This window comes from Macaca fascicularis, chromosome 8 (genome assembly GCF_037993035.2).
Source record: "Macaca fascicularis isolate 582-1 chromosome 8, T2T-MFA8v1.1".
Taxonomy (NCBI): domain Eukaryota; kingdom Metazoa; phylum Chordata; class Mammalia; order Primates; family Cercopithecidae; genus Macaca; species Macaca fascicularis.
Window position 1 is genome coordinate 22,380,522 of NC_088382.1, and position 19,409 is coordinate 22,399,930.

General features: G+C 46.1%; 1 protein-coding gene across 7 annotated transcripts in view; it reads left to right on the plus strand.

Moving 5' to 3' along the window:
• Nucleotides 1–714: 714 nt before the first annotated feature.
• Nucleotides 715–19,409, plus strand: part of SH2D4A (SH2 domain containing 4A) — an 82,847-nt gene continuing 64,152 nt past the window's right edge. For 3 of the 7 annotated variants that reach the window (XR_012417114.1, XM_065518970.2, XM_065518972.2), the window contains exons 1-2: nt 715–845; nt 6,368–6,752. Coding sequence is in view for 5 of the 7 variants with exons in the window: in XM_065518970.2 (XP_065375042.1) it covers nt 6,572–6,752 (181 nt within the window). In the remaining 2 variants the exon portion in view is untranslated. Of the gene's footprint in view, nt 846–1,016; nt 1,109–6,367; nt 6,753–19,409 lie in introns of those variants that run through there. The other 4 variants (XR_012417115.1, XM_005562709.4, XM_065518971.2 and 1 more) reach the window with 2 other exon arrangements.

Below are 19,409 nucleotides of genomic sequence, written 5' to 3' on the forward strand. Positions count from 1 at the left end.
CCTTTCCACTCTGCTTCTGCTGAATTTTCCTCCAAGATTTCCTCTAACTGTGGACTGCCAGCTCCTCCCTGATGTCTTCAGGCCCCAACCCAACCTGTTCTTGTTGCAATCCACAAGACTCCTTTCAGCATCTTAACTTTTTCCCCAGTTTTCTTTCATTTTCTCCTGGTCTGTGTTGACTGCGGTCTCCTTCTCAGCCTTTTCCGTCCTTCATCTTGTCCTACAAAGCCACACCTGTACCGACAAGTGCCAAAGAGTTTGATCATTTACTTAATGTCAACAAAAGAAAGAAAAAAAAAGCTCTAGAGTCGCCTTGGCCTGCGGCACCCAAGCCGAGTGAACAAGTGGGGCCCGCGCACCCTCCTACCCTCCACCTCGCATGGAACCCCGAGCTCTGAAACATGGAGAGGCCCAGACCTGCTGATTTAATCTAAGTCCTGCAGTCCCCAAGAGATCATAGACTGCAGATCCCATTCCCACGAACTAAGAGAGGAGAGGAGCAAGGCTACCCCGGACTACCGCAGCTCAGGGACAGCGCGCAGACCAGGCGGCCCGAGATGCGCAGGCCACGCAGCCTGGCCGACGACTGTCCCTGGAGAGCCTCCAGGCGCCCGGGTGGGGCCGCGATCGCGCCCCGCCAGTCACCCGGCATGTGGGCGCGGCGGGGCGGCGCGGGCGGGCCGGCTGCAGGAGCTGTTTGGCGTCCCGGTCAGAGTATTTGCTCAGCCCGCCTGCGCCGCTTGGGACGCTTCTGCCTTTCCCTCCCTCCCTTCCCCGACGGCTTCTGGCGGCCAAGTGGATGTGGCGGGTGATCGGGCCACCCTGCCCAGGGGCGCCCAGCACTGGTAGGTGCTGGGGTTGGGGAGAGGCTTTGGCGAGAGTGTGCATGGGGTGGGAGTAGGGGGAAGGGAATTTCCTCGGGGGTTGCAGGGGTGCATGGGAGGCGCAGGGGCCAGAGGGGGCGGGCGGAAGCCTCACCCCCGCCTCCACCCCTTCGCGCCGCCCGGGGCGGGCTCAGGTGCGGGGTTAGGCGGCTAGAGCGGCTGCGGCGGGTATCCGGTGTCCGGTGTCCGGTGTCCGGTGTCCGGTGACTGGAGCCGCTGGCTAGGTGAGCGGCTGTCCCCGGGGTCTGGGGGCTTGCAAGGGGTGGCGGGGGGAACTTCGAGGGAGAGGGTCTGCCGGAGCTGAGGACTTTCGGGGAAGTTCTGGGATCCGGCGGGGACACGCGGCGCGTGCTTCTACCCGCAGGGAGTGCAGGCCCCGGGAGGGTCCGGGCTGGACTGGAGTTTCTAGACTCCTAGCAGGAGCACGTCCTGGACCTGCGCCTGGAGATCTTCCAAGAGGAAAGTCCCGGGAAACAGTGGCAGCCGGCGCAGCACCCCGGCAGCGCGTTCCCCGCGCGCCGGCACCCAGGGGCGCCCCCAAGTGGGGTAAGGGCGCGCGCGGAGGCCCGTGCAGCGCCGCCTCCCAGGGGCTGCTGCGGCGGGGCTGGCCCAGACCCAGACCGGGTGCCCACTGGGCTCAACCAAGCGGCGCCCCTGCCCGCTCCTGGACTCGGGGGTTACGCGGGCACCGGAAGGAGCTACAGTTTGTAGGTTTTCTGAGTTGTCTTTCCCTTCCCAGGGAGCTTAGAGAAACAGCAAGCGTGGCACCTCCCCCTTCCAAACAGATGCTCCTCATCGCCCAAAAGGCTTTTATTTGATTGCTGGTTTAATGGAAACAACGACTTGGGTACCATTATTTTAAAATAGTGAATAAATAAGTGGAAAGCATACAGGGGCATAGATTTGGCATAGGAGTGGAATTTTCTATGTATACTAAATCTGTGTGTACAGTAACTTCAAATTTCTGAAGAATAGTATATATTTACAAAACTTGCCAAATTGCTGTCATCTCTGGTAATTTGTTTCATCTCCAAAAACAGCTCTTTTGCTGGTAGATGAATAAGATAAAGTTTGAATAAGAAAACAAAGCTCGACCACAGAGCTGGCTGTTTTAAAAGAATTAGAATTCAAGCTGTATTGTTAATGTTATAGTTACACTGTCCATACCACAATACTTTTATTTATTTTTTATTTTATTGGGTAAGTGCAAAAGTAGTTGTGTTTTTTATGGCAAAAACCACATTTATTTATTTATTTAGGCCATAAAAAAACACAATAACTTTTGCACCGACCTAATGTTTTTCATTTTTGAGGCAGGGTCTCCTTCTATCACCCAGGCTGTAGTGCAGTGGTGCGATCTTGGCCCACTGCAGCCTCAAACTCTCCAGCTCAAGTGATCCTCCCACCTCAGCCTCCCAGGTAGGTCGGACTCTAGGTGTGGGCCACCACACCTGGCTAATTTTTATATTTGTGTAGAGATGGAGTTTTGGCATGTTACCCAAGCTGGTCTCGAACTCCTGAGCTCAAGCAATCCACCCACATTCACCTCCCAAAGTGTTGGGATTACATTTTGAACCACTGTGCCTGGCCTACTATTTTTATGATTTAGGCTGTATCTTAGGCCTTTAAAATTTTTTATTTTGTTTAGGTATCAGAGTTATCCAAAAGACAGTTGTATGGTAGAACAGTGTGAAGGTGTGAGAATCAGGTCAAATCTATGGTATCATGGAAAACAACAGATTCTCTGATCCTTTAGCAATTGCTGTTCAGAATAAATTGCAGGTGTGGGCTTGCTTCTTATCATTTCTCTCTTTTAAGAAAGGTGCTGTGTTAGCTGAGCTATTCCTTTGTTGGATCTTGAATAACTGGAGGTTTGCTGCCCTTGATATAGTATGGGAAAGTCCTCAGCATTTGAATCCGTATCAGCAATGATTATTTGTTCTCGTCAGGGAATGAAAGTGGGAAAACCCTGGTTAGTTAATTTCCTCATTTCTATTTCTTCTACCGTGGCTCCACCAGTCTCCTTCACTTCACAGTAGATTATGTCACATACCGACTCATTAGGAGTCACAGACTGAACCAGCCCTCATTTCACAGATGAGGAAACTGAGTCCCGAGGAGGCGAGGTGATAGCCACACTGCTCATTAGAGGCGGAGCTGGGAGTTGAGGCTGGAGTGCCTCTGGGTGTCTCGGGTGCACTATGCTGAGCTTGAGTTGGAGTCTGAGAAAGCCTTGGGGTGGGGGTTAGGGGATGGGAGTTGGGGGTGAGGGGACAGGTGATTTACACCAGTACCATTCAGCAGCCGCAGAATGGTCACATCTTCAACGACCTGACCACAGATAGTTGTTGGCTGGGCCTCCCAAGTATTCTGGGAGGCACAAGGAAGCCAGCCAGTGTCTTTCCTTCAAGATGAACTAGTTAATTTTAATGTTAGAAATCCACGTTTGCTATAAAAAGCAAAACAAAACAACATAAAAATGGAAACAATATGAGCATTTCATCACAGAGGTGCCGTGAACCTCCTTGCACATGTGAGAGGCTGTGCTGTTTGCACTGTTCTTAGTATTTGTTTGGAAGGGGAAATTGTGGAGACGAAGTGGATGACTAAGTGCAAGGGGAAATGGAGGGGACTAGGTGTCTGGTGAATACGTGGGTAAACAATGTCCACACCTGGGCCAGTGTGGCAGTCGGTTCTTTTCTGGCCTTCCTGGCTGGGCTGTGTTCACCTGGCATCCCCTAAGCTTAGCTACAGCGGACCAGGAGGAGGCTTCTGCCCTGTGTCAAGCACCATCAGTTCAGCATTTCTGTTCCTGCAGGAATTTGCTGGCTTCCATTCTGAAATTTCATACATGGCGCCACATCCTGCTGTTCTGATTCTGGGCACACAAATAAACTCACAAAAAGGCCTCTGTGCTGTGGATTACAGTGAAGCTGACTTAGAGCTGGACTGCCCGGCTCTGCCGCTTACCAGCTGCTGACCTGTGCTCTGTCTTCCTAATCTGTGAAATGAGCACAGTGATGGGCTGGACTCGAAGGGTTATTATGAAGATTAAGCGAGTTAACACAGGTAAAGTGCTTAATTAAGATGGTGCCTGGTACGAGAAGTGTTAGCTGTGTTATCAGGAATATGCAGGGCGGGGGAGACAGTAGGAATGTGACTTTGGCGCTTTAAGGGTTTTAGATTTTAGGCTCTACCCACGCCTTGAATAGGACTCACCGCATTGAAAATGGGGAACAGAGCGGAAGTCTCAACCCTAACTGAACTGTTCATTTTCTGCCATGTGTGATTTCTGCGAAAGCCAACCACAGAACATAAAGACATTTACTGGAATGTCAAGGAGTCATTCCGTGTCGTTTCTTACCACTTTATCTTGGAGCTTGTGGATTTCATTGGCTCCACCCCTTCAGAAGCTGCTAGAAACAGTCAAGAAATCATTACAAGACATCCATTTTTTTGACTGTTCAAGCCTTTAAGGGTATCTCCATGCAAAATACAAAGTTAGCAAGGGGACCTGGCAGGGGGCGTGACATTACTTTTAGTCCTTTAAAAGTTTTCTCTTAATATTTGGTTCCATTTGAATTCCGGTGGTTGAATGCTGCTGAGATGATAGGTTGCAGTCAGTAGGGATAGGTGTAGTTTCATCAAGGGTCTGGCTTTGCAATGAACAGTCAGCGAATCTGAGTGCTGCGTATGCACACCATTCTGTGGTAGCCTAGCTATTGAGCGTGCTCGTCTCAAAAGACAGATGTACATCAAGGAACAACTTTGCAAGGAAGAGGAGGAAGACAGGAAGCTGAAGGAGGCCCCCAGGTGGTGAGAGAAGCATTACAAATCTAGCTGTATCAATGACAAGGTAAACGAAGAGAAACCAACACTACGATGGCCATAATATAGCTAAGTGACTTGTCTAAAGTTTAAGAGTGTTTGAATATAGTATGGAGAAACAAGATATTTGAGAGCACATGGCAAGGTGGTAAGATTATTGAGGTGTTACTGTAAACAACAAATTATTGGTCAATTTCTTATTTTTTCTTTTCTTTTTTTTTTTTTTTTTTGAGATGGAGTCTGTCTCTGTCACCCAGGCTGGAATGCAGTGGCGCGATCTCGGCTCACTGCAATCTCCGCCTCCCGGGTTCAAGCGATCTCCTGTCTCACCCTCCCGAGTAGCTGGAATTACAGGTGCCCACTACCATGCCTGGCTAATTTCTGTATTTTTTGTTTTTTTAGTAGAGGTGGAGTTTTACCATATTGGTCAGACTGGTCTCGAACTCCTGACCTCGTGATCCACCCACCTTGGCCTCCTAAAGTGCTGGGATTACAGGTGTGAGCCACCATGCCTAGTCTATTGGTGAATTTCTTAGGACACATGTGATTCTGAAAAGTTGTAGTAAGTTTTTTTTCTTACATCGTACTACATCGAATCCAAAGTCTTGTTTTCCAGAATAGAAATATTTACATAGTTTCCTTCTGATTACAAAAGTATGATGGTTTATGAGACTTAGAAATTGTTTAAAAATAGAGAGAAAAAGTATGACAGTGTGGTAATATTTTTAAGCCAACCAAATAGAAATGTGGAAAGCAGAATGAAACCTCAGTGGGATTTCCAACCCCAGGAGAACCTCTAGGAGGCCACTGTGCACACTCGATTTATGGTTTCTCTTTCACGGAGCCATGCAGTAAACTCATATAAATCAAGGATCCTTTGTTATGAACCTAATGACCTCTTCATCCCGCTAGTTTATCTGGTCTGTCCATTTAGATTTTATTAAACTAGGTTATCTAGTAAAAGCACACCTAAAACTCGGTGACCTTCCAGAATGTAGACGGATGTTCTCTCTTGCACCTGCCCTGATTTTCATGGCTCTAGTAGGTTGCCTGGAAATTACATTATCCTTTTGTGAAGAGGAAAGTACATAATTATGTTTATTTAATGCTACTTTTTAGGGAAATTGCAGAAATTGCATGGTGGTCTAGTTTTTATTTCTTCCTTTTTCTTCCTTGAACATGGCTCTATTTTGGTTTGGTTTGGGGTGAGTTACTCTGTGACATCTCAAAAATGGTATTTTCTTTTGAAATAGGTACTTTGCAGAGAGCCTTTTAATTTCTTCCTGTGACCTTTCTTTTTGCCTTTCTTTTTTCAGCCACACAGTTGGTGGTTTGTTAGGCTCTGGGGTAATCATGTGTTTGCTTAGTTGGGAGCAGGACAAACCTCTGTGAACTTTTTTTGTTTCCCTGAGATTGACCTGTATAAAGTTAGGGTTTGTTTTCTTTTTTTTGACAAAGTATCTTTAGAAATTATAGGATAGAAGTTACACAAACTCTTAACAAAGTGTGCCTCAGGTTTTCTTTTTCTGTTTTCTCCCTGAAATGAAAAGTGATACTGTATTTCCTCCTGGCTTTTTTTTTTTTTTTTAACCCGTCCTAGCCAGCGTCCACACATTTTAACATGCCACCTGAATGCGGGCTCTTTCTCTCTGTAGGTTCAGTGAACAGCATTTTGGACCGGACATTTGGTGCCAGGTCTCAGGAGCCAGTTTGCTGAATTATTGCCCCAGTCAGCCAGGATTGTGAGCTGTTCGGGAAGTTTTGTGGACACGCCCAAGTGCCAGCACAGGTGGAGGGACACCTGGAGGCCAGTTTCAGGAACTTTTGCCACAGGTATAAAAGACTCCAGAACTGCAAAGATGCTGAAACAGATACTGTCGGAGATGTACATAGATCCCGATCTACTGGCAGAGCTCAGCGAAGAACAGAAACAGATCCTGTTCTTCAAGATGAGAGAGGAACAGATCCGACGATGGAAAGAAAGAGAAGCAGCTATGGAAAGAAAGGAGTCCTTGCCAGTGAAACCCAGACCAAAGAAAGGTAAACTTAGCCACGTTTCTTTTGTGAACGTGTTGGTAGAATAACTCCTGGCTGGCTTTGACAATTTCAAACTAATCACAAGCAAAGCAAGTGCAAGTTCCAGTTTGGTAGATGAATCCTAAATGTTACTGAGAATCCAGTAGTGCAGTATATCTGCTTGAAGTCTACACACACACAGCATTCACCATGGAGTTGCATAACTGTGAGGAAATCTCTTACTTGAAATGAGACTAACCTGAAGCTGTAGTAAAAAGTCACCTATGGAGTTTGATTTGAGGGGTATTAAGAAAGGTTTCTATCTCCTTTATTGTTACTGATTCCTTATATTCTACTACCAGAACACAAAGTTCTTATATCAATATATTTATAGCAATTGTGTTTACATTTCTTAGACCTCAGAGATTTTTCTTTGAGGTATCTTTTTAGGGAACACCCTCTCTTAAAATGTAAGGAACTGCTGTAAGGAAAATAATCATAATACTATCTTTTTTTAGTGTGAATGAGTTTTTCAGATGTAAACTTTTCCTCATTACCAAAGGAATCTCTGGTAGTTTGAGAGAGTTCTTTTGAGACCATGAGGGAGGAAATCTTTGTACATTAAGACTTAGAACAGACAAAGCACAGTGGCTCATGCCTGTCATCACAGCACTTACAGTGGCCGAGGTGGGAGGATCACTTGAGCCCGGGAGTTCTGACCAGCCTGGGCAATATAGTGAGACCTTGTCTCTAGGAAAAATAAAAAATTAGCTGGGCATGGTGGTACATGCCTATAGTCCCAACTACTTGGGAGGCTGAGGTTGGATAATTGCTTGAGCTCAGGAGGTCGAGGCCACACTAAACTGAAATCACACCTCTGGGCTCCACCCTGGGTGACAGAGTGAGACTGTGTCTCAAAAAAAAAAAAAAAAAAAAAATACTTAAAGCATATACACATATAGACACAGAAAAACACACATTGTCCACCCCCCTCACTGCATGCTCACTAACCCCCACATCCCGCCCTGCTGTTCACATGCCAAATCTGTCATGGGTGGATACCGAAGTTGTGAAAACACAGCACACTTTTCAAGGTCACTTGCAGAGGCATCCAAGACCAATCTCTTTTCATGTTTCATTAAACCAGGCAAATAAAACTTTTTAAATTCACATATGGTTTCAAAGATTGAGAAAATGAATCTCATTTGCATGCCTGGTATATGCCCAGGTTCAAAAAGGAAGTCAGTGTAATATCCTTTACCTTTTCCTGTCTTTTATTAAAACTTTTTTCCAGTGATGCCTTTATTGTGACAAGAAAATAAACATAAATGTATCATTTCCTCTTGTTATGATCAATACAACTATTTATGAAACACCTCCTGTTTCAGACAGTATATGAAGCACGTTTATGTACATAGTACCTAACCGTCACAAAACTTCTGCAAAGTCAACATTGACAGTCTTGTTTTATAGATGATGAAACTTCGAGAAGTTCGTTTTTGTTTGTTTGTTTGTTTGAGATGGAGTCTCACTCTCTCGCCCTGGCTAGAGTGCCGTGGGATAGTCTTGGCTCAATGCAACCTCTGTCTCCTAGGTTCAAGCAGTTCTCCTGCCTCAGCCTCCTGAGTAGCTGGGATTACAGGAATGTGCTACCACACCCAGCTAATTTTTGTATTTTTGGTAGAGATGGGGTTTCACCATGTTGGCCAGGCAGGTCTTTAACTCCAGACCTCAAACGATCCACCCACATGGGCCTCCCAAAGTGCTGGGATTACAGGCCTGAGCCACTGTGCCTGGCCGTGAAACTTAGGTAAGTTGAGTAATATATGCAAGATTATACCACCAATAGATGCCCAGTTCTGTTGGAGTTTACATTACTCTGCACTATCCAAAATATAACTTTTCCTCCAACAAATAACATGGCCAAACTGAAACATAACTCTTTTGTCTTTCTGAAGTGGTTTATGCACCTTCTTGGATTCTCTAGTCAGAGTATTTCAGATATAATTGGGTCTCTTCTGGGCACCATGATTATTGTGAACATAACATATATTAGTGTGACGGGGTGACCTTGGGGACTGGCAGCCAAAGGGTGCTTGCCACTAGAGTCAATGACTCAGACTCTGTTAGACTTTGGAATTTTCGTGTTTGCTGAATTGGTCTCCTTGTGATAACTTAAAATAATCATTTCAGTTTCTTTGTTTAAATTTCTCAATTGTAGAGTTTTGAATCTACCTCTCAGAAACCCTATATTAACTTTGTTAGTCAAATGATCATGAGAAAAGTATGTTAATATACGTGGTGAAAGTTCTATCAATATCTCACTTCAAAGGTGTATTACCCCCTTAAATTGAAAACTTGGAAAAATATATTTTGCATTAAATTAGTTCCTCTTCTGACTACAGAAAAGGAAAAAGTTTCTCCCACTTCCCCTAAAATGACATCACTTCTCTTTCATCTTGCGCGGTCTTTGAATACAAAGCCATAGACCGTCCAAAGCAATGCTGTCATGGCTGGTGCTGCCAGAGGTGCTTATCTGTGCTGCAGACCTGCTAAGCCTGTGACCCTTATGGGTTGAGAGGTCACTTGTGCATCTGTTCCCTGAAGGCTTGTGTTCCCTGCCTCCCTTCTTCTGTCTTTCTGGCTAGTACTGGGCTAAGTGCTGCTTTTCCTTAGCAGTTCTTAGCCACACGGTGGTTTTGAAGGTTGTTCATTTCATTAAAAGCATCATATGCCACCCCTGTCATTCCTTGACACCCTCTACCTTATCACTTAGAAGTTCTTTCATTGCCATCTGGTCATTTTTCACTATAAATACACAGACCCCTGTGCTTAGTGTTTAGGGATCCTCACTAAAATGGTCGTATATTGTGCATCACAGGAACTTGTCTATATTCTTTTTTTTTTTTTTTTTTTTTTTTAAAAGACGGAGTCTTGCTCTGTCACCCAGGCTGCAGTGCAGTGGTGCGAGATTTCAACTCACTGCAACCTCCGCCTCCTGGATTCTAAGCGATTCTCCTGCCTCAGCCTCCTGAGTGACTTGCTGGGATTATAAGCACCTGCTACCATGCCCAGCTAATTTTTATATTTTTAGTAGAGACAGGGTTTCACCATGTTGGCCAGCCTGATCTCAAACTCCTGACTTCAAGTGATCCACCCACCTCCGCCTCCCAAAATGCTGGGATTACAGGCATGAGCCACCGCGTCCAGCTTGTCTACTTTTTAGTAATCTGAAGACTGAAGTAAAAGGGGCTGAAAAACTCTCAGCAAGTGAATTTAACTTAGTTCTATATGAGAAGATCACTTCTGATTTCTGTAGTGGGAGAATGTGATACTTAGGGAGAGAACTATGGACCTACTCCGCTTGCTGGGGTAGCTAGAGGTCTACAGCCGCACCGTCCAGTGCAGTCACTACCAGCCACATGTGGCTCTTGATCATAGGAAATGAGGCTAGTCTGGATTGAGGTGTGCTATACGTGTAAACTACCAGATTTCAAAGATTTGGTAGAAGGAAAAGAAAATGCCACATTAATAATTGTATATTCCTTATATATGGAATAGATAATATTTTGTATATCTTGGGTAAAGTAAAATATTTAAATTAATTTCATCTGTTCCTTTTGATTTTTTTTTTTTTTTTTTTTTTTTGAGACAAGAGTCTCTTGCTCTGTCGCCCAGATTGGAGTACAGAGGCACAGTCTCAGCTCACTGCAACCTTTGCCTCCTGAATTCTAGCGATTCTCCTTTCTCAGCCTCCTGAGTACCTGGAATTACAGGTGTGCACCACCATGCCCGGCTAATTTTTGCATTATGAGTAGAGATGGGGTTTCACCATGTTGGCTAGGCTGGTCTCAAACTCCTGACCTCAGGTGATCCACCTGCCTCGGCCTCCCGAAGTGCTGGGATTACACGTGTGAGCCACTGCATCCGGCCTCCTTTTGATTTTTTCTAATGTGGCTACTAGAAAAGTGATAGTTACGGATATGGTACACATTTCTGCAGTGCTATAATGGTAGCATCAGCCAGCATTCAATACGCTTAACTGGGTATCAGACCCTGAGCATTGAGCTTAAGGATATTATCTCATTAAATAATCACAGCCACGCCTGAAGTGTGTGTTGCTATTCACATTTCACAGATGAGGAAAGTCAAGCTCAGGGACATTCATTAACTTGGCCAGGGCAAACAGTAAGTAACAGAGCTAGAATAGATCCTGGATCTGATTCTCTCAAAGCCTGCACTGTTAACAAATCAACTACATGTAGAGCTTAACTGGAGCTTAATGACAGTGACTTTTGTCTGAAGGTGACTTCACTGGAGCTTAATGACGGTGACTTTTATCTGAAGGTGCCTTGCACACATCTAAAACATGCTCGCACTGGGAATCTGCCACAGAGCCTTCTTCTTGGGTGATTTTATTGGGTAACACAAGGAGAAGACGCCTTCACTTAGCAGCGTGTTTCCCAGCACTTGTTTCATGGGGTCTGTGTCAAGTTGATGGAAACCTAATGCGATGGGCTGGGATCTGGTTGCTGTGCATGGTGCTGAAGTGGCTCCTCTGTGTGCCCTTGAAACAGACTTGGATTCATACAGCTTTGTTTGCTGCATTCTCATTATTTCCAAGGGGCAGATCCTTTATGCAAAGCCTTCCCTCCATTTTTGTGAAATAATGTTAAAGCCATTGGTTCGTGCCATTGACAGTGTCTGCCTCCCTGCCTTTCCCTCTTGAACTCACCGCTTGCAGTAGGGCTGGCAGCGCAAGGACGTCAGCTGCCGGATTCCATCCTTATCTTGATCAGTTCCTCAGCCGCCTCTGATCTAGATGATGTCTCTTGGTGTCTTTCTCTTGGAATTGCTGCTCAGTCATGAGCCTCTTGCTCTCTCCTGTTTTTTTTTTTCTTCTCTGCCTGCTCCTTGAATGTCTGTATTTCCCAGGGGGTGCCTCACACTGCACTGGTGGTTTGTGATTTTGAGATGAGGCTGGGGGCTTATAGATGCCTTTGAAAGTTTACTGAAAGCTTAGAGCTAGGAAAATGCACAGAGACACCATTCTGTGTATAATCTCACAATGTTCACGATTCCCTGAAGCTCGTAGACTCTCAGGGGTTCACAGATCCTAGGGTAAGGTGAAAGTTCTTACTGTCTTCCTAGGGCAACTCTTCTAACCTTTAAAGGTGAAACATCACCTTTATGCCAGTGACTCTCACACCCAGATTGCCAAGCCGGACCTCTCACCGGAGTGTCGGTTGCCTGGTGAGCACCGTTCAGAAGACTTGTAAGCCGCACAAGCTTGATGCCAAACCCAATTGAGCAGCATCACTCCAGCTCTCCCCAGCATCTGCTGGTCCTGCCTTTTACTCTGTGTGATGATGAGTGGTACTGCTCTGTTCCCAGTCACCAAAACCAGAACTCCAGGAGCCACGCTGGTTCCTCCCTGACCCTCACCCACCCGCCGAGTCACTGATGTCTTGGATTTTGCTTCATCTGTCCCATTCCATAGCGATTTCCCGCTACCAAGATACTGGTCTGTTAGGATGTGCCAAGCATAAGTTTTGTATTCATATGATTTCATTTAATCCTCACAAGAATCTGGTCAGGTAAATTTTGCCCCCTTTATTGTTACAAATAAGGAAACATACTTAGAGACATAATTTGCGTGAGTCGGTGGTGGAGTTAGGATTTGAACTCAGGTCCACTTCAACTCCAAGTTTGTCCGAACTACGGGCCCTGCGCCTCACTTCTCTGCTCTCCCAACCCTGGGCTTTATAATTTAACTGGGAGACTTCCTAGCTGCGTGGTGAACATCTTTTTTGGGTAACACTGTCAGAACCCTTTCACCTTCCCTGAGCCGCAGGCTTCACTGATCTCCTCTCTATTTTCTAGTTCTTCCATCTGCTTTTCCAGTGGAGGTTCTCTCGTTTCTATGCCACCCCCTGCTTCCTTGGGCTGTAGTGCCATGCAAGTTCCCCATCTTTCTTTCTGTCCTCGTCTCTAAGCATAAACATTTATTAAAATGTTTAAAAATTGAGTTTGATATTAATAACTTCAGGACTGTTACCTATGCTAACAAATGTAGGAAATAATGGGGAAAGCAACAGTTTGAATCGTTTCAGGAAGTTCTGATAGGAATCGGCCTTGGCCTTCATTAAATTGAATACAGGGCTAGACCTAGCGTTTTCATCACCCCGCTGCTCTGTGGCGCCAGGAAAGTACATGATGACGACTTCACATGCTCGTTTGCCCAGTGGGGTCCTGTGTGTGGTTGCCACCCCAGCATCCCTTTTCAGTTGCTCCATTTTCACCCTCGAAAGCATTTCATTTTGGACTGTACGAGGTAAGCTGGCCGAAACAGGTCTTGCCATCACTCATGCAGAACGGTTTTGAATTCTGGTCTCAGTGTTTACTGGCTGTGAGATCTTGGGCAAGTTATTTAACTTCCTTGAGCCTCAACTTCCTCATTGTAAAATAGGTGAGTAATCACCTGAGCTGATATTTAGTGACTGATAGGGCCTGGGCATTAACCAGTTGGAAGGGATGTGGCCCCTGCCAGTCAGGCATTTGTCTTCTGGTTTCTGGGTCAGCTGAGGGGAACTGGGGTGTTCCAAAGGAGAGGCCAGAGGGAAGGCAGATCCACTTGGGACAATGTGGCCGTGGTTTCTGGGAGTCTGCCAGCATGGTAACAACCTTGGTGTTGGTGGGCACCTTGTTTCCATCAGCCCTGATGAGACGCCGCTGTAGTTAATACGGAACATTGCTCCCACTGTCCCCTCTACCTCATAGGAGGCCCTGGTGTTGATTCTCTTTTGCGGCTATTGGCTCAGTCCTTGGTCTTCTCTTTGTGGGGATAAAGCACATGATTCTCCTTCGCTTTCTCTCTGTTCTCTCTCCCTGCATCGTGTGTGTGTGTGTGTGTGTGTGTGTGTGTCTGTGTGTGTGTGTATAGTATGTGTGACAATGTGTGTGTGTGCCTCTCCCCCCTCTCGCACATACATCTTTTACTATGATTGTCCTTCAGGTTGTATCCAGTGGGGGTGAAGACCAAGGGCTGACTCTGCAAAGGTGAGTCTTAGCCCTTGATCTCCACCTTAGCTGAGTCTAAGGCTGGCATTCACCGCCCCTGAGGAGCTAATCCACACTGATGCCCACGTCTCCCCCTCAGGCGCCCCTGTCGTACCCATCACCTGGGAATTAATCCAACACAACAGTGTTGTGAGTGGCATCACACTGCAGCCTAGGACTGGACCAAGCCCGGCCATCTCCTTGCCGGGGACATGTGTCACCCCGCTTTTATCTGATGTTTTTCAACACTGCCTAGTTACAGGAGGCCCCAGGGGGAAACGTCTCTCAGATCTTAGAGATTTCTCTGCAGAATGAAGTTGGATATATCTCTACTTGGCCGTCCCTTTGTGGTCTGGTTCTGAGCAGGACTGACCCGCCTTTCTAGAAAAGTTGGTTTTAGAAAAACTCTTCAAGAAACCCCCAAGATAGCAAACGTGAAGAGTCCTGCAGTGTATAAACATGATTCAAGGACTGGGAAGAAAAACCCTCTAATTAAACGGAAGTGCTATAAAAAGCTCCCTCCTTCGCTCACCTCTGATTAAAGAGTGCGTGTAATTTTAAGGTGAAGCAGACAGAAAATCCAGAAGGCCTGGGCGGTATTCAAGTAGAAACAGACACGCGCATGTCCCATTAGGCTCCCTGAAATGTACCCTAAGGAAGCACACTTAAGGAGGTACACTGCGTGCAGAAATGTGCTTCTGTGTATCTCCATTTTCAACTTCTCTTACCAGACTGGAGCTTCCCTCACCTCCTTGTCAACACTTTCTTCTTCGCCTGCACCTCCTTCTGTCCATCATTCCCTGGGCATCATCCTTGACATCCTTTCTCTCACCTCTTCCCACACCCCAAGTATACTCCCTGCCTGTGTTTCCCCCATTTAAATAAATCGTTCAGTTATCTGTGCTCTTCAAGTGCTCCTTCTGTTCCTCAGGTCTATGGAGCAGTGCCGGGAATGTAGCAGACACTCTGTAAATACTTGCTGAACCAATAACGGAATCCTCCTTTTCCTCTTCACAATAAACTCCAGAGCACGCGCTGACTGCCGGCACCAGTTCTCACCATCCCTTCCATCCCGCCTTTGTCGCCTGTCCCCACCAGTGTCCCTAGAATGAGTCTCTCTGAAGTCCGAGGCTGCCTGAGACTTTTCTCAGTCTGCATCATCCTCCCCTTCATCTCAGCAGAGCTTGACACTGCCCTGTCCCTTTCCTGTCTCAGCGACATGGCAGGACGTTCTCCCTGGTCTCCTCCGCTGTTTGGTTATTTGGGGCATCAGAAGCCTCCATTTTTCATTTGTTTATTGTCAGTCAGGACTGTCTTTTCCTTCCGCTTTCTTCCGCCCTCTGAATAAAGCACCTGCTTTTCCAAGGTTCTCTTGTTGGTTTCATTCCCTCTATGAGCTCATCTGTATCAGCGGCTTCAGTGACGCCATCTATAGAGTCATTCCCACGTCTACGTGGCTGATCTCGGCCTCACTTCTGGACTCCAGTTCTGGATTCTAGATGTCGATTGAATGTCCTCCTACGGATTTCTAGTAAGAGTAAAAGTGACATAGTCTACGCTTCCAAAACAGCTCATTTTTTTTTCTAACTCCTTAAGCAAATTAATTTTCTTGTCACTACTTCTGCCTGTCCCCTGCTGTGTTCCCAGTTAGTGAGTTTCAGGACTCTGGCATCATCTTTGAGTCCTTCCTTAAATCCAGTGGCCTGAACCTTCCTATATTCTTGAACACTGTCCTTTCCTATGCCTGCCCTGTTTAGGACCTGACTGCCTCACTCCTGGTCTTTTCACCCCTAGTCTCTCCCCATTCTCTCTCCAAATGCTGACTGAACACCCACCACGTGCCACCCTGGTCCGTCCTGTATATACCGAGATGCGGAGCAGAGCTTCCTCAATCACTTTCTGATCCTGGCACCATCTGCTCAGAAATATTCATGCGTTCTTCATTGGCCACCCAGATAAAGAATGTGGAAATGATACATTCTGAGCATTTGTTACCTAGCAGGCATGTGAAGTAGGACTTTCTTACCTCTGTTTATTATAGAAGGACTCAGGCTTGGAGACATAAATTGAGGTATGCATGGTCTCATAACTTGTCAAGGGTAAAACTGGGATCTTGCTATAGCTTTCTGGCTCAACTGCAGTACAGGGCCTAAATTTCAGTCCCTTAGCCAGGTGTGTGGGACCCTGTGCCACGTGGCCCTCTGCTCCCCTGTGTGATGGTCAGCCTATGCCACACACGTGCAGGTGACTTCTGGTGTCCCTCTCAGTCCTGGTGGAGACCCTCATTTCCTATTGCCCATGGCTGCCTGCTGATTCCCTTCTCTGTTCTTTTGTCACGCTGTTCTTTGCATCCAGTGTCAAACACACCCTTGCTCTCTGTCTAAATTCCATATCCATCCTCCCATACTCAGTACAAAGAACTTGTCTTATTTCTCCTCTGTCTTTCCAGAACAATCTCTCCATCCCCTGAATCGTCACTGGACTTAGTAGAAAATCCCCTGTGGTTATAATGTATGCTGCCCTGGCCCTGCAGGGACTTAATTCCTTTTTTTAAGCATTCCCGTAGCATCCGTTAGCACTGCACCCTACCACCTTTGGAAGTTCTAATAATTTTATAATTAGTTAAGTATCCATGTCTGCTTCCCATAACTAGAATGTTAGTTTCCTGAGGACAGGGACTGGGCTGTCTTGTCCTAAGTGTTCACCTGTGTGACACCTGTTTGGCTCTGTGTCCCCACCCAAATCTCATCTTGAATTGTACTCCCCTAATTCCCACATGTTGTGGGAGGGACCTGGTGGGAGACAATTGAATCATAGGGGCAGTTTCCTCCATACTGTTCTCATGGTAGTGAATAAGTCTCATGAGATCTGATGGTTTTTATCAGGGGTTTCCACTTTTGCATCTTCCTCACTCTCTCTTTGCCTGCTGCCATCCATGTAAGACGTTACTTGCTCCTCCTTGCCTTCTGCCATGATTGTGATGCTTCCCCAGTCATGAAACTTTAAGTCCAATTAAACCTCTTTCTTTTGTAAATTGCCCAGTCTTGGGTATGTCTTTCTCAGCAATGTGAAAATGGACTAATACACTGTATCTACCTCAGTGCCTGACACGTATCAGATCTGTGATGAAAATTCATCAAATGAATCACCTAATGTCTTGCTCCTTCTCTTGTAGACTCTAGGTTACTTGCAGGAGAATGGGCACATCTCTTTCATCCCTTTCCTTCCTGTATCACCTGCAGCATCTAGCTCTACATCTTGCTAATAGCAAAAACTCAGTTTCTGGCTTGTAGAATGAACTACATTGAAGGCCTTGAGAGTCATCTCCTCATCTGGTGTGAAGCCAAGGGTATCCCAGCTAACACTCATTATACTAGAACAAGTTCCCCCTCCTCCTACAGCTTCAGGGAGTTCCATGGAACCACTTGAAGCTCCTCCAGTATCCCTGCTCTCTGAGTTTATTGAAGAGCTCTTAGAGGTGAGGAGTCAGCACAGAGACCATTGTCAGTGCCACTCTGTCAAGAGCCCATTTTTCAGCATCTCGCTAACTCTGACATTTCACATCTCATTCTCTTTCTTCTTGCCAAGAGCCACTATTTCTTTATGGTCACCATGTTCCCTCTGTTCCCTCCTTTAAAGCTTTCTTGACTCTGCTCCTCTCATTTGCTCTCTTCTTGGTGTTTGGCTTTGAAGCCCCAACTGTTCACATGCAGTTCTAGGGTATCTCTCCCCACCTATAGCCATGCCCCTTTTCCCTAAGAGTTCCTGCCCTGCCTGTAGGCTGTGGCTTCTCTGGAGGCTGTTCTGGGCTGTCCTAGCTGAGCTGCTGGAATCCCTCTGCTCATCCTTTTTCTTCCCCTGGCACAGTGCCACCTGCCATCCTTTCTGGGCATCTTCCTCTTGCTGTCAAAAAAAAAAAAAAAATACCGACAGAGAACTACTTAGGTGAAGGCTGAGAGGCTGACACCATAAAAATATTATTAGTTGGCCTGAGAGAGTGTAATAAAGGGAGTTTTATGAGGTATGACAGCTTTCTAAAGTTAATGAACCATCTGGCATTACGTCAAACAGACAACGAGCTTGCCAGGAGCTGGCACTGGTGCCCAGCCCCATTTGGGCATGGAGGGATTGACCTTCCCCTCCTTACCTGGCAGCCACATTCGCTGTTTCTCCACAGTGAACTCAGTAAATGGGAATTCTTGGGTAGTGCAGAGTCTGCGTCTATTCCCTCTGCCCAGTATCTCTGTTTAGAACATACTGCAGGAGTATCCATTGTACCAAGAAGGGTAGAAAGGGTCAAAAGAAAGCACAAGCCTGGCTTTGAGCAGCCTGCTTTGGTAATGTATCCCGAGGCCACAGTACAAAAGTCAACAATACATTGGACAGAAGACACCTTAATTGGAAACTTCCTTTGACTTAGTGTGAGAGGACAAGACACAATCCCAGTGTGGATGTTTCGCTCATCAAACAGGGCCCAGCACATGCACCAGCCAGGTGCCCTCTTCCATGCAGTCAGCACCACTGCTAGTTTGGGGTCTTGACTAGAGGTCCACCTTTGGCCCACAGTTGCCCTGGGTAGGCCTGACAGACTCAGGGATGATCTCTGTTGGCCTCTCCTAGGTATGCTCCACCTGCCTCCGGTTTAAGGGAGCATGACCCATGTGGCCGCATTTCAAGAGCACTAGGGTGTAATCTAACCTGTGAGGCCAATTGTAAACAAGGGTTATTTAAGTAGCTTCACCAAGTATCACACTACCTGGTCGTATTATCTTCTCACAGGCTGGTGTGAATCTCTGAGGCAGCCATATAAGTAAATAATAGGCTAGCAATGATAGCAGTTAACCTCTATTGAACTCCTATTATGTGGCAGGCACTGGGGGAAGAACTTGGCACAGGAACCTGCCTACCCACAGCAACCCTAGGTAGTAGATACTGGTATTCCCATTTTGCAGATGAGGAAATTGAGTCTAAAGAGTTTAAATAAGTTGTCCAAGTCACATAGCTCATAAGTGGCAGGGCTAGGATTTGAACTCAAGCTGGTCTGAATCTAAAATGCCTCTTTATCTGAGGCAAGAGGATTGCTTGAAGCCAAAGTTTGAGACCAGCCTGGGCAACAAAGCAAAGCCCTGTCTCTACAAAAAATTTTAAAAATTAGCTGGGCATGGTAGTGCATGCCTTAGTCCTAACTACTATGATCTCACCTCTGCACTCCAGCCTGAGTGACAGAGTAATACACTATTTCTAAAATAAAATAATAAATACAAATAAAATACAATAAAAATAAAAGTAAAATAAAATGATAAAACCTGCTTTTTACCCACCAGTGAAGCTTGTGAACATAGTACAAATACCACACCCTTGAGCAGCTATGGAATTCTGGGTTACAGGGAGATTGTTAGATTTAAGAGATTATGGTGTGAAGTGCTAGCTCTGTTACCCTAAAGGATAATGCAAACAATGAATGATTTCTTTCCATTTCAGTTTCTTCATTTATAAAATAGGCATGTGCCGCCGGGTGCAGTGGCTCACATCTGTAATCCCAGTACTTTGGGAGACTGAGGTGGGTGGATCACGAGGTCAAGAGTTCAAGACCAGCCTGGCCAAGATGGTGAAACCCTGTCT